General features: G+C 33.4%; 1 protein-coding gene and 1 long non-coding RNA gene across 3 annotated transcripts in view; both read left to right on the top strand.

Annotated features, from left to right (window-relative positions):
- The first annotated feature begins 1614 nt into the window (after positions 1-1614).
- Positions 1615-17938, top strand: part of LOC127868537 (uncharacterized) — a 46797-nt gene continuing 30473 nt past the window's right edge. For both annotated transcript variants that reach the window (XM_052410379.1, XM_052410380.1), the window contains exon 1: positions 1615-1749. In XM_052410379.1, coding sequence (XP_052266339.1) covers positions 1742-1749 — 8 coding nt within the window. In that variant the 5' untranslated portion in view covers positions 1615-1741. The remainder of the gene's footprint in view (positions 1750-17938) is intronic.
- Positions 9242-12125, top strand: LOC127868539 (uncharacterized). Its single transcript, XR_008044171.1, has 3 exons — positions 9242-9794; positions 11032-11216; positions 11630-12125. It is a non-coding gene; the product is annotated as an uncharacterized LOC127868539 (long non-coding RNA).

A 17938-nucleotide genomic window follows, 5' to 3' on the forward strand; every position in this document is an offset into this window, starting at 1 on the left:
AGAAAACTGCCATACCTTTATCAGGTGAAGTCGATGTCTCAACAAATCAAATCAGGACCTTACCCCTTGTTATTTTGCACATTACCGCGTTTTTCGGATTTGTTGCGTTATCAAACCCGAGGTGAATGTATTTGTTCGCATCAAATAATATATGTGGCATCAGCAATATGTTCACAGCATAAACGAAATCAATAAATACGATTGATTGTTAATGTTTTAAAATAATATTGTGTTCAATCAATTTTCAATAATACCTGTGTTTGTCCGAGTGTTTGTTCGACGTGATCACGTCTACAATTATACGAAACATTTTCCGTGTTTTTATTTTCTTAAATTAACTAATTATATTATTATCAGGAACTAGATTTTTATGTAAATATGAATTGTTATGCCACTGATATGTAGTAATTGTTCACTAAGCATATTAAAACAAAATGTCTTGTTATTGTATATTATGAAACATTATTTTACGAAACAGTGTATATTACTAGTAGACAAAAAAGTTGCAGACCAGTCATTACTTCAACTCTGGCAAAAAATCCAGTCACCTAATACTATAAAACTTGATAATCTCCATAAAGAGACAATGGCAATATTTTGTGTTCAGACTACTCGTCTACCATGCAGCATGTAGCCCGACCATCACAACAAGTAGTCCCTACACATGCAGAAAGTAGTCCCGAACCTAAACACCACATAGTAAAGTATAGTTTCCATTTTAACGAATTGCAGAAATATGTATCAAAATAAGCATATTTAACTTTCCATTTTATACCGATCAATCGTTCATAACAACGCCACTTGTATATTGTTTGGAAAACATTGCATTTGTCACAAAATAACATTGTTTTGCTTGTATAAAAACCTAAAAGATATTAACACAAATATGTGTTGAATTTATTGCTCGTTCAAACTACTAATCAAACATACCTCAATTGACCAAGTGACGCAGGTCTTTTTTCAAATTCGTGTTTTTTTATTTTTATTCCATAGACATAAAACTATCAATACGTAAGAATCAAACTGATTAAGGACGACAAGTTCCGCTGCTATGGATTTTTCCTTTGAATCGAAAATCCAGTTAAGGCGGTAAATGTCGTCCTTGGCTAATCTAGGACGACCCTTCCGCAAATGCTTTAAGCCTAGTTTTCCCAGACCGAGACTCATTTGGTCGGGTTAATGTTAACACATTTATCATTCATTTAACTTTGATGCGTGGCGATACATTTCATATCATAGAATGTAAGCGTTGGTAGTTGCATTTACTAAAATGATTCAAGATGTCGACCCAATGGACTTAAACAAACTTTTCAATCATATCTCATATTAAAACAATTGCAAATTATATTTAGAAAGGAAAATGTGCATGTGTAAAATAAATATTTGTTTTTGTTCATCAAAACGCTAGCGTAAACAAATTGGTGTATGTTTCATAAAACTAAAATTTGATAAGGAAAATATTACCTAATTGCCTTCGTATCATTTTCACTTATGCCACTTCGTTAGGGATTCCCATCCATTTTTACAAGCACCATATTATTGTTATGGGAATCACACTCAAAGGACAAAAGTGAACAAACGGAAGAGTTAAGTATTACGAAAGTGTAAACTTGTGGGAAAATAAACTAGAGATACGATCTATTGTGCAAGCTAACATATCTGGAAATCGATTATTGTAACAACTGAACACAGATGAACAGGACTGCATTCAGCTTTGCTTTCTTATATCCCTTTCATCCTCATGCAAAGGTCAGTTTTATGCTTTATTACTAGTCTTGTCAATATGTTTATACATTTATTGTATCAACTGTTTGTTCCGCTTACAACTCCAGAACAATTGGTTAGGTCGTTTTCACTCCTTTTCATTTAACTTTTTTATGTTTCATGAGTCGTTTGCCGCTTCAGTAAATACATATAACGAAATGAACCAACATATCTCTTTTCAAGCATGCTTAAATGCAGCACAAACGATCTAAATTTCAAACTTGAATGCCAAAAATTAATGTTTGACCGACACAATAGGATCGGTAGAGTAAGCGGAATCAAATACAAATTTTGATCACCCAACTGACTAAGAATTCTTTTTCTTATGCGTTGCATATGTCACTCCAGATTGTTACTGTTTTTGTCGACCCAAAAACAACGTTTAGCATTTCTGCTCTTTAGAAAGCTATCCCGAGTGTCTCAACAACCGATCCTCACAATAAAAAGGTGATGTTTATCGGGATGTTTAACGAAAGTACGAACATTGAATCCATAAAGATATGGTTTTAGAGATATCTTTTAATTTGTACATGAATCTATAATTTACTCCATGTGCTTAGGGTCGCGGATTTCTATTATGCTGTTGTTGGAAAAGCTAATTTGGGATTAATTTATTCTCCGTTGATAAAATTAAAACTCAGCGAATACAAAAACAATGTAATCATGTAGCATTGTATACGCATATAGGTAATAGTCTAATTCGGTTATAAGGGAAAATACTGAATTAAAACTGATTTTCAAAATGGGTATTTCATTTGTTCAAACAGAAACAAATAAGTGTAAGCATTTTGAATAAATAGAATATATTAACAAAACATCATTGTAAGGGTTTTGTGACGCTAATATTCGATAAAAATCACTAGTTGCTCCCCATAATAAAGCAAGAAAACGGTGAAATAGCGTTTACAACAATTAGTTTTTGTATCGGTATATAACCGAGTTGTATATACTCGTGGACAAAGAAAATTTATAGTTTCACTATCTTCACTTCAGCGATATTAATTTAACCACGTAAATTCCAGTCGACAAGCTACAAGCTACAGGAACCAACAAAATATATGTAAATATGTTAGCCGCACTCTGGTTAAACGGGACTTAATACTTTTTTGTTCATTGTCGCCCCACGGTATGGTTGAATGATTCAAAAGTCCCCCCTAAACGATAACCCATTTTAGGCGGAAAATTATTTTCTTATAAGCCTGCACGCAATGCACAGGCTAATCAGACACGACACTTTGCGCACATGCATTAAGCACCATTTTCCCAGAGTACGGGTTATTTGCAGAATGGTGTATTGGCTCAAGTCTAGACTTTTTTCAGCGAATTGGATAGCAGCATAGATTGAAGACTATCACACTTAAACTTGCAAAACGTATGCAAACATTTTACCATTGGCACTTACGTAATTAATTCTGGTCTGAAATATAATCGCGAATTGCCTTCCCGAACGACTGGTGACATCCCCATCGAGATAACCGCACCCTCGCCATTATTCGAGGATCGTCGACGCTAAGGCCATATAGTTATCAACGAACATAACTCACAAGGCGCCACTATTTTTTTCTTAAGTATAAAATGGCAACCTAACGTACCGATGCTTGGAACTCAAACGACTTTCGACGCATAACTCGTGTTCAAGTAAAATTGGTACGCTTTTGCACTTAAATGTTTTCCGGCGAATTATCAGTTAATAAGCATTTTATGTTTTTATGCTCTCCCAAAAAATTGTTGAGGGAGCATATAGTCGCCGCTTCGTCTATCCGTCCGTGTGTCTGTCCGTCCGTCCGTACACATTTTTTGTCCGGGCTATTTCACAGCATTTTATGACCGGAATTCAATAACACTTTATGGGAAGCTTCACTGCCAAGAGCATATGTTCATATAATCAGCCAGTTCTGGTCGGATGATTTTTCACAGAGTTATGGCCCTTTGAAATTTTCCATTAATTGTACATATATTGCAATTCTTGTCCGGGCTATTTCTCAGCAACTAACGACCGGAATTCAATGAAACTTTATGGGAAGCTTCACGACCAAGAGGACATGTGCATATTATCAGCCGGTTCTCGTCGGATGATTTTTTTACAGACTTATGGCCCTTTGAAATTTTCTATTAACTGTACATAAAGTGCAATTTTTTTCCGGGCAATTTCTCAGCAACCAATAACTGGAATTCACTTAAACTTTATGGGAAGCTTCACTACCAAAAGGAGATGTGCATATTTTCAGCCGCTTCTCGTCGGATGATTTTTTCACAGAGTTATGGCACTTTGAAATTGTCCATAGTACATACAGTGGAATTCTTGTCCGAGCTATTTCGCAGCAACTTATTACGGGAATTCAATGAAACTTTATGGGAAGCTTCACTACCAAGAGGAGATGTGCACATTATCAGCCGGTTATGGTCGGATGATTTTTCACAGAGTTATGCCCTTTGAATTTTTCTTGTGCAAATCTTGTCCGGGCTATTTCTCCCCAACTACTAACTGAAATTCAATGAAGCTTTATGGGAAGCTTAACTACCTTGAGGCGATGCGCAAGTTATTTGTGGGCTCTGGTTAGATGATTTATTCAGAGATTTATGGGCTTTTGAAATTGTTAAGTTGCTGAACCATCCATCGTATTATTTTGTCCAAAGTTATGCCCCTCAAGACGTTTCCTTTAATCTGAATATATAGTGCAATATTGTGACAATAAAACAATTGGGGGAGCATCACCCGTCTCCGACGGTTTCTTTTATTTATGTATTTTAAAACTGTCACTGTTACGTCTAAAAAAACAATTTTCATATCATTTCGCATTACTGTTCATGTAATACATACTAGCAACTCGTGTAATTGTATGCAATTTTCGTCAAGACAAGTGTTAATCATAAGCTCTGAGGATGTTTGCTACTACGAACAAACACTATTTTTGATTTTAAAGAATCATTCGATTTCTCAACATGGATTGCGGCTTATGTAACATTTCCAGAGGGGGTAATAACGTGATAGTCAAGATGGCAAAGTCCATGTCGAGATTGTTATTTTTTGCCGTTGAATATCCTGTATTACTTTTAACTAATTTTTAAATGACGCTCACTTTTCAGCCATGTCTGTAAACATGTGATAAGCGTTTATTTCGTATTAACATTTGCTTTATATCTCGACTTTACTCCCAGAATTTGTTTGTTAGTGGAGCGTAATCAGGTCATCCCGTTAAACAATTTCGTAACGAGTAAATTCGAGATAAAGCGAATATTAATATGAAATAAACGATTGTAACTTTCTTGCTGGTTTTGTTGAAATGTGAACGGTATTTAAAACTGCAGAAAATACTGCCTGGGAATAAACGTCGCCATGTTGACTATCAGGTGATTACCCCCTCTGATATCGCATGAATAGAGTATTACATGATACATATTTTGCGTATAACTAAACGATCTTTAACACCTTGGTAGTATTCAGACGTCATATAAATCAGTGCTTACATTAACACTCACTGGCATGTAGGATTAAAAAATCCGTTTGTGATGTGCAAGGAAAATGTGCATATACAGAGGGGGTGAGGGATTTATCGGGTTGTTCGAAGAACGTGTCCAATTTAAAAAGCAAAAACGTCAATATAAATAGTTCTCGCAATATGTCATGGAAATGACCTGACTATATGGGAGACATGGTTAAGGTAGCAGTATACGTATCCCTATATTCATAGAGACTTAATATAGATATAATTTTGTTAACGAACGACACTATTATAGTCCATGTTTTCATTTTCGAGGAAGAATGTTTCAAAGTTAAACAGTCGAGATATATACCACTAATACACGAACACCTTTCCTGTGACAACACAATCTATTTTAGATTATGTGATTATTCGATTCTATAAAGTAGCGCTCGTGATGACGATTAAACTGCAAAAATATATTTTTTCATGAGGATCTCTATTTTTACCAAAATGGTGATAACGTTTTTTTTATATCCGAGCGACAATATACCAGTTGGTGCTAGATATACATAATACACACGATGCTTGTATTGATAATATGTGAAGATATATTTCCTGTCTATATGTCCTCCTGTCGAGTGGTAAGTCGCACGGTCCTACAAGCGTGCTCAATATAAATTCGACACAAGCCGTATGTGGCATAGGCTTAATATTAGTTAAGTTCTGATTCACGCATGAGTAAATAGTCAACATAAATACGATTTTCGCATACGATATTCTCAGGGCTATATGCCTGTTAATATATGTGTTGAATAAGTATATATTATAAAGCACAATATTATTATTATCAACACATATTTTTAGATTTGTACTTTCATATGAACAATATACTTTCCACATGACTTAACATAGCCGCATGTTTCTTTGATACAACTGACATTTCTTTATATCTCGATTTTTTTGGAAGATCCAAACACCATCACAATAGCGGTGTGTGACTATCTGCATTCCAAATAGCGTTGTGTTAAAATCGAAAGTGGATTCATATACTTGAGTCATAAACCTGTGTTCTTGTTAGATTAAGTTTTTTAAATCGACTATTTTATATGAAATATATATAGTGGAGCTAACCCCGGCGTCGGCGTTGACGTTGGCGTGAGCGTGCAAATGTTAAAGTTTGCGTACTACCCCAAATATATTCAATGTCCCTTGACATATCACTTTCATATTTAGCATACCTGTTTACCAACATGACCCCAACCCATAAACAAGAGCAGACAACTGTATCAAGCATTTTGACAGAATTGTTGACCCTTTTATACTTAGAATATGCATATTATTGATAAATCTATGTTAAAGTTTGCTCACTACCCCAAATATTTCCTATGTCCTTTGTCATATTGCTTTTATATTTTGCATACTTGTTAACCAACATGACCCCAAACTATAAACAAGGGCAGACCACTGAATTAAGCATTTTGACAGAATTATGGCCCCGTTCATATATAGATAATTGAACATTTTGCTTACATTGCAATAACTTCTTTATTTATGATCAGATTATATTAATACTTTGACAAAACAACACTTACCTGAACACCACAATGGATTCCTTTCAAAACAATAGCCCAAGGCCCCAACCAAGAATCCCTAGATAATTTGCAAACTTTTTTTTTATTTATTGAACAATTGTAATGAAATAGTGCTTTGTGTAGGGGAAAATGAGTATATACACATACTTGAAAAAAAAGAGTTAAAAAGTTTTTGGAAAGTAGAGTTAATGGATGATAAAGTTGCCATCTCCCGTGGGGTCCCAACGGATTTTTGGCTCCTCCGTTAAGAATTGCAATTTTCCCGTGGGAGTTTTGTTCCAGACGGGAGAATTTTACCTATATTTTACAACAAAATGTAATTTAAATATTATGCTATACAAAATACCTTACACAACTGAAACATATTAGATATAACACATATCAGCAGCATGATTTCCTTTCTAATTGTAATAAAAACTTATTTTAATTATGAACTTGTTAGTTCAATAAAACAGGAAACCAAGAAAAAGGCAAAACCAACCAAGGCGTTGAATTGTGAAATAGGCAAGCCGGAGTTCTAGAGTTATGGTTGTTGTGCGCTACACTTCCATACACCACAACCTACCATTGTTCCACATTTGATGTCAATTGGCCTTTTTGTAATAACGTTATGACCCGGACTATAAAAAAGCTAGATAATTATAGTAATAAAGGGGCTATAGCTATAGTTCTTGTGCACTGAACTTCTCATTCAGTGAGATCTATCCGTATATAAAGTTTCATGTGAATAGGTGTTATAGTTAAAGAGTTATACTCCCGACAAAGTACGGGAAGCTGCCTGACCCCTGGCATAACGTGGGTAATCCCTTAATATGCCATGTATTCGACACACGCATGGTTCTGGCGAGATACGTCTAAGCGCGCAAAACTTTGTCGGTTGCCCTGTAGTTAACACACGTATCAACATTTCTAAAACACGCTTTCGCGTTCCAGTTTATATAATTTGAAACAAATAATATGTTATGTATTATTAAAATGAGAAAGAATGCGTTATTATCACACAATTCTGATTTGTCAATTAAAATAAATCACATGCCGCGTTGTTATATAAAGAGATTACATCCGCCTCAAGTTTGAAACAACAATGAATACCGGTATGTAAGGATGTCCTTTACAATACGATTTGTCTCTAATTAACCATGTCTTAGACGGGGTTTTTTGTCATCGGATGACGAGTATTTAAATCTGGATTAACTTCTAGGTATACCGATTTTGATGAACATTGTTATAGTTAATTTGTTCAGGAAAATACTCAGTCAGTTGTGAATGAGTGCCCAGAATGCAAAACGTTAATGAAAAGAACATATAGATTCCGTATACTGTAAAAAGCATAATCTTAACTCGAAAAGTATGTCCTCTTATGTACATAATGATAAACTAAATGAAATGTGTCCCGACTTCTACATATTATCCTATGCAACCATTTATGTGATACAGTCTCTCATTAAAATCTATGTAGTAACAATTGTAGAGTGTTCAATAAAAGAAGAATGCATGAACATAGTTTTTGCACTTTAATGATATTTCATCAAAACTTCATAAGTCATGAACAAATATAAATACACCTGGCAAAACAGAAATTAAGGAATTCATCAAACATTACACATGTTACGCAAGTTATTGATATTACAAATTATTGGAAGAAAACAGCTAAAATTCTGAAGTTATGCTGGCAACAAACATGTAAGCATAAGAGCCATTGTCAGATGAGGCACGGTATTAATGTTGCTGAAAAAAATCATAATCAAATAAGAATTGTTCATCATGGAGATTGGAATATAACGTGTTTACATGTTTTTACCATAACCATATAAGGAAAAATTCCCCACCCCTGGTGGCCATGTTTTTAAACCAAGCGGAACAATTTATTTTCCAACTTGCCCGAGATATCATTGGAAAACATTGTTTGATCAAGTGTCATAAAGACCGAACAATAAAAATAGCCTCTAGAATGTAACAAAGTTTTTAATACACATATATAGAGAATATATGGTTGGTGACTTTTGATATCATGTGATATAAGACGAGTCTGATATGGCGTAGGAAAAGGCGAGGCTTGCCGAGCCTTTTCACACGCCATATCGGACGAGTCTTATATCACATGATATCAAATGTCACCAACCATATATTCTATTTATTATGCCACATTTAAAAAAAAATAAGAAAATATTCACAAAACAAGAAAAACAAACAACCGCTAAATTCATTGATGTAGATACGGTAATAAATATGCAAATTAGTAGCAATCTGATTACATCCGCTAGCGTCTATGCATATATATATTTACACATAAAAAATAGTTCGCAAGTAAGCAACAAACAATCAAATTTAAACGCACATAATACAAACATTGAAGCTAGAAATCGAAACTTAAAAGAACAATTTCTGCACTAAAAACACAATAGATCTACCAATATTTTTTTACAATAACACATTCGACATGTACTTCCAAGAGTACACACCAACCGCTATTTTCAAAGCGAATGTGTAGAGTGAAAATTTCAAACAATAAATACAATAATGAAATGGAACGGGAATTTAACGTAGTGCGCAATTTGGAAGTGATAAGAGTGATTTATTTTTCAACTTGTCCGTCTCCGTAGTATACGTTTAGTTGTGAGATGTTAACAGTTTTCCCCCCAAAACAGGCCTTCACGTGCGAAGTCAAAGTGGGTGGGGAACGCGACTACTTGTGTATTTCGAGTCGCTGGATCTTCATAATGAAGCTGCTTTTGTGCGACGTTACCAGCTGTGTGTTAGACGAAACGAAAATGCTTTGGTTTTGAATCGTGTTTTGAGACTGCCATGGTGACATGATGGATTAATTGCTGTTTGACTGACAATAAATGAACATGTTTGTGTTTGGAGATTGCTGAGGTTAATATCTTTTTCACAATTGAGAAATCCTAACATAAGTTGACTGCCAGTTTGACCACTGATCTGCATTATATCAGTGGGAGAGCATGCTGAATCCCGCAGCTTCTGCACCATATGTTTCATGGCCGAGTGGTTGGTAAGTTTCATTGTTATGTATACATGCTTAAACATACATGTTTCATTATTTGTGCCATTTTTTACACCCATTCTCATGCTGATGAACCAATGATCAGTGCCAGCTGTTCTACTGTCGCGAACTGTTTATTCAAAATTGTGGATAAATGACTTGCGCACTGTTCGAAATTGTGAAAAAATGAGACACGCAATGTACCAAAATTTGAAAAAATGAGTCGCGCACTGTTCAAAATTGTGGGAAACATTAGTTGCCCACTGTTCATTCTGATTTCAAAATTGTGGAAAAATGAGTCCCACACTTTTCATAAATTAAATTTTGAAAAAATGAGTCACGCGCTGTACAAAATTTGTAAAATGAGTTGCTCTCTGTTCAAATTTTTGCAAAAACCTAAGTCATGCACTGTTCATTCAAAATTGTGGAAAAATGAGTTGCGCACTGTTCAAAATTGTGAAAAAATCATGTCACGCGCTGTACAAAATTTGGAACAATCATTTGCTGGGGAAAAAACTAGTGGGGCACTGTTCATTCAAAATTACAAAAAAATAAGTCACAAACTCTTCAAATTGTTAAAACACATGAGTTGCGCACTGTTCAAAATTTGTAAGAATGAGTCGCGCACTGTTCAAAATTTGGGAAAAAAAAGAGTCGCGAACGGTTAATGCAACATGGTGGAAAAATGAGTCGCGCACTGTACACAATTTTAAAAAATGAGTTGCACACTGTTCAAAATTGTGAACAAATTGAGTCACGCACTGTTCATAAAAAATGTCACTGTTGAAAACTGTGAACAAATGAGTTGCGCGCTGTGCAACTTTTTTGAAAACATGTGTAGAAAAGTGTTCAAAATTGTGTCGCCCACAGATCAACATTGTGAAAAAATGAAATGCAAACTTTTTTTAAATTGTGAAAATTTGAGTCGCGAACTTCTTTTAATTGTGAAAATTTGAGTCGCAAATTTCTCAAATTAGGAAAACAAACACCTATTCCCTTAATAAGCAAAAAAAGCCCCGAGTCCATAATAAAAATATTTTAAGTTAAAAGAAATTCTTAATTATTTTTATATAAAGTGGAGTTTATACATTTTCATTTTGTATTACTAATATTTTGTCTATTAAAGTTGTAATTTGTTCAAGTTGTGCCATAAAAATGTTATTAAAACACTCTATTTTGAAATGTTATCTCCTGTTGGATTTGATTTATTTTATTATAATATGAAATGATTTTCTTTTAATGGCAGAAAGTTGCGACCACACATTCCATGGGTGATGATATCTACCAAAATTCTTGGCGGCACAGTTCTACCCTCATCAGTTGCACTTGTCCGAGTCTTTCTCTTCCTCTCAACCAACTCGAGATATTCCCCCCCCCAACTGCATCCCGGCACAGCTTCACATCAACCCATCTAATTAATTTGTCGGAAAGGTAATGCTTTTTTGTCAACAAATTTATTTTTGAGAGTATTTATGTTATTGTTTTATCTGAACATGTTATAAATCTATATGTCACTATATTTATAAAGTTTAAATTTTAATACAAATTATATATCTGGATTTTTATTATTAACCCTTTGCATGCTGGGAAATTTGTCATCTGCTAAAATTTCGTCTGCTGAATTTGTAAAATAAGCATTTTCTTCATTTTTTTCAAAGATTACTATCAGAATAGCAAATAGTTTGGATCCAGATGAGACGCCACGTTTTGTGGCGTCTCATCTGGATCCAAACTGTTTGCAAAGGCCTTCAAAATTCGGTTCCAGCACTGAAAGGGTTAAAGCAGTTATGGAATGAATGTTTGATGATGTTTTTTTTCTAAAGGTTTCTTTATTTTATTTTCAGGTTGACTACACAAATTTCCTGTTTGGTTGTGGAGATAGAATCATTTTTTTGTGAAAGTTTGATTTCAGACACTTAAAAATTGAAATTGTCATGTATTATTAGGCATGGCAGGCATTAGCAAAGCATCTCAATCAAGTATTAATTATTTTACTTTGTTAATGTTACTTCATTGTGTATGCTATTCGCCTGTTTGCCTTGCTTTTTATAAGAATGGCACAAAAAAGGAAAGCATTTGTAAAGTATTAGTTATTTTTTTTTATATAATCTTAGACGAGATGTTTAGTGAATATTTGTCATAAATTCTTCTTTAAATTGATCAAATATGTCATTTTTTATTTAAAACGTGTTAAGTATATTTGTGTTACGTTTTAAATGTTTATCATTACTGTTTTAAATTGTGTTCATCTGCAGCCAATGAATGGTAGCGGTGCACATTTGTATTTGTTTAATTTTTTTTCCATTGATTAATGCTCATTTAATTTATATTTCCCTATAGATATATACTTAATAAAGTGTTAGTTTTGTTTAAAAAAAAACAACTTCTTGTTCATCAATGTTCTAACTTCTGAATAAAATATGAATCGCTGTTCGTTTCCATTTAAACAAAAGAAGCGACATACCACGCCTACAAAAAAGTAGTTCTCAGAATGGGCGGGGCTAAAACATGGAACGCTAAAAAAATTCTTGAGTAAACCAAATATTGGCGGAGTTTTAAAACGGATATTGATGGGCGGAGCTTAAAACTGTTATCGGATGGGTATCCGATAACACTTTAAAATATCATGTCAGCGTCTCCAGCGTTAATGCGCTGTCGTGGCATAATAAATTGACATATAAGGAAAAATGCCCCGCCCCCTGGTGCCCGTTTTTTGTTATCAACCGGAACCATTTTTGAACTTGCCAAAGATATCATTGGGACAACTGTTATGACCAAATTTCATGAAGAATGGACAATGTTGCCTCTAGAGTGTTAATAAGGCAAATGTTGACGCCGCACAACACACACCGCATGACGGACAAAAGGCGATTACAAAAACTCACCATTAGAACATTGTGCTCTAGTCAGCTAAAGGGAAAAAATATTTGGTTCTGGGCAACTTCCGTACCATGATCGCTCATAGGAGTGTGCCCTACTTCATAAACACATATTTTCATACTTAATATGTTTTGCTTTTGCTTTAATCTGAATGTAAACAGAGAATTTCGGGGCTCTTGCGTGCGTTTTTAACAATATATGGCTTTGGATCACTTGTTCAGTATTTAACACTCAACCCTGATAAACACAGTGATCTCAACTTGAACGTCTCCAAAGTCAGCTGAGTCTGGTTCTGTTGTTGACGATGACGAATTACACTGAGTTACTTTGTCTTCATACAATGCAGTGTTGAGAGAAGTTTCATCCTCAGTTCTCAGTTATAAATTCATCCTTATCAAGCAGGAAACCATGGTCAAGTGCTGTTGGGGGTGATTCATCAAGTACATGTGAAGATCGCTTGTGCTTCTTCTGCACCCCATAACTCAGCCGCTCCCTCCTGGGCATGAACAAAATGAAAATACAAATGAGCATAACAGATGAAAACGAAATTATATCATACGTATTATATGCTTTTCTAAATTTAAATAAAAAAATATAAAGGCCTCATGGAATTAATAATGAACTTTAAAGGCAATATAAAGCATGCATTTTATAATGTTTCATACGTGAATTCTCTTTCATTCTATCAGCATTTTAACACGATCAACATTCAGGCCGTTTAATTGACTTGTTACTGCATATTGTAAAAATGGTAATTTCTGTATGAGATATAACAGACTGCTGTTGACGTCCCCAATAGGCAGTTACCTTTAAAATAGGATTTACGTGTGTTACATGAATGTTACATTGTAACATAAAAACACTTCCATTAATACAGAATTCCTTTTCTTGTAATAGAATGAGCTTCATTTTTATAAATTCATTGTCATATTTAAGCAAATGATCAACGAAAGACAAAACAACTACAAATCCACCATATACACCACAGAATACCTATTTATCGGACAAAATGTTGTCTTATTACCAGGTATTTAGGGGTATTAAATTTAACCCGAGCTAAGACAATTTATTAAATTACCTACCTTTATTATAAATAAATCAACAAGCACTTGTTTTAAAATAAATACCTAGATTTAATATTCCTTGATCACCTGACTAAAATTAAATTATTAAGTTAATATAATAATTATTAAATGACTACTGTATCAAATCTCAATTTATAAATTAAATCATATATAAAACCATCAATAAATAAAAAAATATCTTAACTTATAAAACTGAAGTACTTTTTAATTAAGAACTTTCTTCGACGGGTTTAACTACACAAAATAAACTAACTATCATTTTTACTAATTTACACACAACAAAGATTGCGAATGAGAATGAAGTGGAATTATAAATTTTCTTTATAAAAAGTTGATTTAATTGGGGAGGGCTTTATCATGGCTTTATCTCTCATCTGGTACCTAGTCTAGTCTGCATAAAAATGATATAAATCCACTGATAAGGCACATATCAACACAGTATGGAATAAAGTATGACATTAGTAACTGGTGTCAATTTGACATCTTTCTTGGATGGTTTTTATGGATATTAGGGACATTGTTTAAGAAATCAATACTTATGAAGCATTTAATCATGATCATATACTACTTAAAATTACTTTACTGTAATCAACATGCACAGGTTTAATTTGATCTTTAATTCTATTGAAATAATAGCCTTTGGGTACGGATATAAGCACTCTGGGTCATTAGCCCCTTCAAAAAAAGTACACGTTAGGACATTAGCCCCTAGATGTTTAAAACCATTCATAACTTCTTTAGTAAGTTTTTTTTATTCCATTTTTTAATTTCATATGTAAAAACGTACAATTATAAATATATTAAAGTATAATATATGTTTTTTTCTGCAGTATATAGCTTGCATAGGTGTGAATGTATGATGCTAAATTCATAATCATTTTTTACAAACAACCAATAATTAATTATTTTATTACTTCATAATCATTTTTTAACAAACAACCGATAATTAATTCATTAAATGGTAAACTGTAATACCAATCAATCTAGTCAAACATATGGTACAGAAGATGCAACATCTTGTTGTTTATCCAGTTGTTTAAAACTGAATTACTTTTTTTAAGTTTTAATCACTTTTAAAATACACACAATTTTATAAATCGTATTATGTCATCTTGACATTTATATCATTTTCTACCTTTCAATTGCAATGTATTTAAAAAAGATGAAATAAAATACCTAAAAAAATGAATTTAAAAATAGGTTGGGGCAAACGTCCTAAGGGGCAAATGTCCTAGGGGGTAAGTTTCCTAAGGGGCTTATGTCGAACGGGCTAGGTGCATGATCTACCTTTTTATTGCATTTAATTAAAAAAGACGAAATAGAATACCTTAAAAAATGAATTTAAAAATAGGTGGAGGCTAACGTCCTTAGGGGAAAATGTCCCAGAAGGCTAAAGTCCTACACTCACTAGCCATAACCCTTGTCAACTGTAATCTTCATCCTTGTATTGCCATTTCTGTGTAACAATTTAATTTTTATAATTCATATTTGTATAATTACAATCATCTTGAGATATAGTCATTTAAAAAGAAAGTTTATCACAGTCTTTTAGATATATTGCCACTTGTTCATTTAGCTGCAAATAGGGTAAAAAGTATGTAGACCATTTCTTGTGTCAAGGAATTTCAATAAGCAAATGCCGGCAAAAAAATAAAATCCCCAATTTAGAGAAAAAAGTTAAGATTATTCAATTCCCCATTTGGGTATCCGGAGAGGCGCCCCCCCCCCCTTAGAAAAATATCGGTTATAATATGATGTAATGCACCCTTCTTTAGCTTTGGTCACTCAAAATATGCAAGGTTTTTGCGGAAAATCAAAATGCTGAATGCAAAACTCTGAACTCCAGGATAAATTAAGAGATGCATACTTTCATTATTTAAAGGAATATACAAATTAAAACATGTGCATTCATTTAACACAATGGGCACTTTGAATGCCACCATTTTGATATAATCCATAGTTTATACATGCATTTGAAGTTTATGTGGCTACAAATATGAAGAATTCGGATTCAAACAACTTTTGGCTTAAAGAATGCAACTGCAAAATGGGGTAAATATAATCTTGTGTAATTATCTTATGCAAATGAAAATGTGGGACTAAATAACGTACAAATGGCACATTGTAAAACATCAGTTATGATAAGATACAATGCACCCTCCTTTTGCTTTGGTCACTCAAAATAAGCAAGCTTTTGCGGAAAAATCCAAACCACTGAATGCAAATATCTGATAAACAGGATAAATTAATACTTGAATAATTTCATTATTGAAAGCAAGATCAAAAGAGTTTTTGCTTTGTAAATAAACAATATAAAAGTCATTATTCATGTTAAGAATAAAGAACTGTAAAATAAGAACAATTAATAATTGTATTTAGTTTAATGAGTCATGCAATATTTTTGGTATTTTTGTAATATTCAGTTACATGTAAATTGTGTCAATATCATCAGTGAATTGGTAGAAATACGATATATAACCTAACCAAATGCATTGTTGGTGTGCACATCACAATTTCTGCAAGAAAAGATTTAAGGGATACCAAATAAATATAATTTTATGTGTTAATTTTTTAAATAAATTAATGCTGGTGTTTTTTACGAACATTTTAATATCATCAGTATTGAATGCACATAATCTGAGCTGTTTGTTTGCTAAAAATAGAGAACACTCTTGCACTTTTTTCCTTTTTTTCCATTTTTATTTTATGTCATTTATTAATAACAAAAATCCAAATAGTGCGTTGTGCTCACTTAAATACATGCATCCAGTCTTATTTGATTTTGTCACCTTTGATGCCTAGAGAGCACAGTCGTCCACTGTTTATTAGATTACAATCAGCAACACAGCAACTGATAAGCTGAAGGACACACTCCGCACAAATATCTTATTATTGCCAAGTCATACTATTTTGAGATTTGAGTTATTTATTAAGTTTAAATGAATAAGAAATACGTTTTTAAAATTATTGTGAAAAAAAAAATTATGATAAGTATATATCTTTGATTCAATTATTGAGAACCATGGGCGAATAAATATGCATATGAATTTCATAAAGGCATTGTTAACAGTTTTAGATACAAAGTTTTATTTGTTTGTAATACTACTGGCAATCTTCCTAGTTTTTTGTTGTTGTTTTCGAAAAATCCTTTCTTGTTGTTTATACAAGTATTATATTTTTGTTAGGAGTTTACTAAGGAGTTATGCTGCTAGAGTCAAGAAGTGATTGATAAGGTACAAAACCGTTGTTCCTCGAATCCATTTGGCTTAGCGTAAGAGTCTGCTGCTGACAACTTAAGGCAATTTCTTTTTGAAAGATGATAGTAACGTTACGCTTTGGATTAAGGAACCGAACAAATATTTGTGGTAATGGGGTGTCACTGGGCCAATTTGTATTAGTTTTCATCCGTAAATCCTCGAATCCATTTGGAAGCGTGTTTGCTTAGCTTAATTCTATGCTTCTGACAACTTAAGGCGATTTGCTTTATTAGTAATATTAATGGCTTAGTAATTTCCAATGATTGTCAAATCGGAATATGATATTTCTGCATGGACTACTTTTGTCTTTATATTTTGATATATAAATGTACTATTTGACAAAGGAATACATAAGAGGACGAAAATTACAGCTGGCTTGAATGTTGTCTTGCCCAAATTTATGTATACAATATATTATTTGTAAACAACAGAACACACGGAGATAGAATTTTTTATCGCAATGTCCGTCAGGTATATATATTATTTATATTGACAATAAGCGATCTCTCTTTTTTTCAACCAATTAGCGGATTAGATTAATCAGTACAATTAGATGTAGACGAGTTTTTCTTTCACTACGTCAACTCAAATGCAAAGTCTTTATTGTTAATTTTTTTTTACTGTTTCTTACTTTTAAATCGGCTGCAGTTTCACAGGGTATACTATTTGATTGGGTGCCGATTATCCGGGTCGACAAATTTCAAGGGTGCTGACTGTCCCGGTATGCAAAAAAACACTGGGTGCCGATCGCCCGGATGCCGTTATTCCTACAATCATTCAGCTCATTACAGACTATAAGGAAAAACTTGTTGTTACATATCATAAGCTGGCAGTCATTGAGTCCAGCAAAAAGGCACCTATTAAACAATACACTATTCAGACTCGTAATTTAAGATTCAATGTGACAGACTTACAATGAAGATATGGGCTT

This window comes from Dreissena polymorpha, chromosome 2, assembly GCF_020536995.1.
Source record: "Dreissena polymorpha isolate Duluth1 chromosome 2, UMN_Dpol_1.0, whole genome shotgun sequence".
In the NCBI taxonomy this organism is placed as follows: Eukaryota; Metazoa; Mollusca; class Bivalvia; order Myida; family Dreissenidae; genus Dreissena; species Dreissena polymorpha.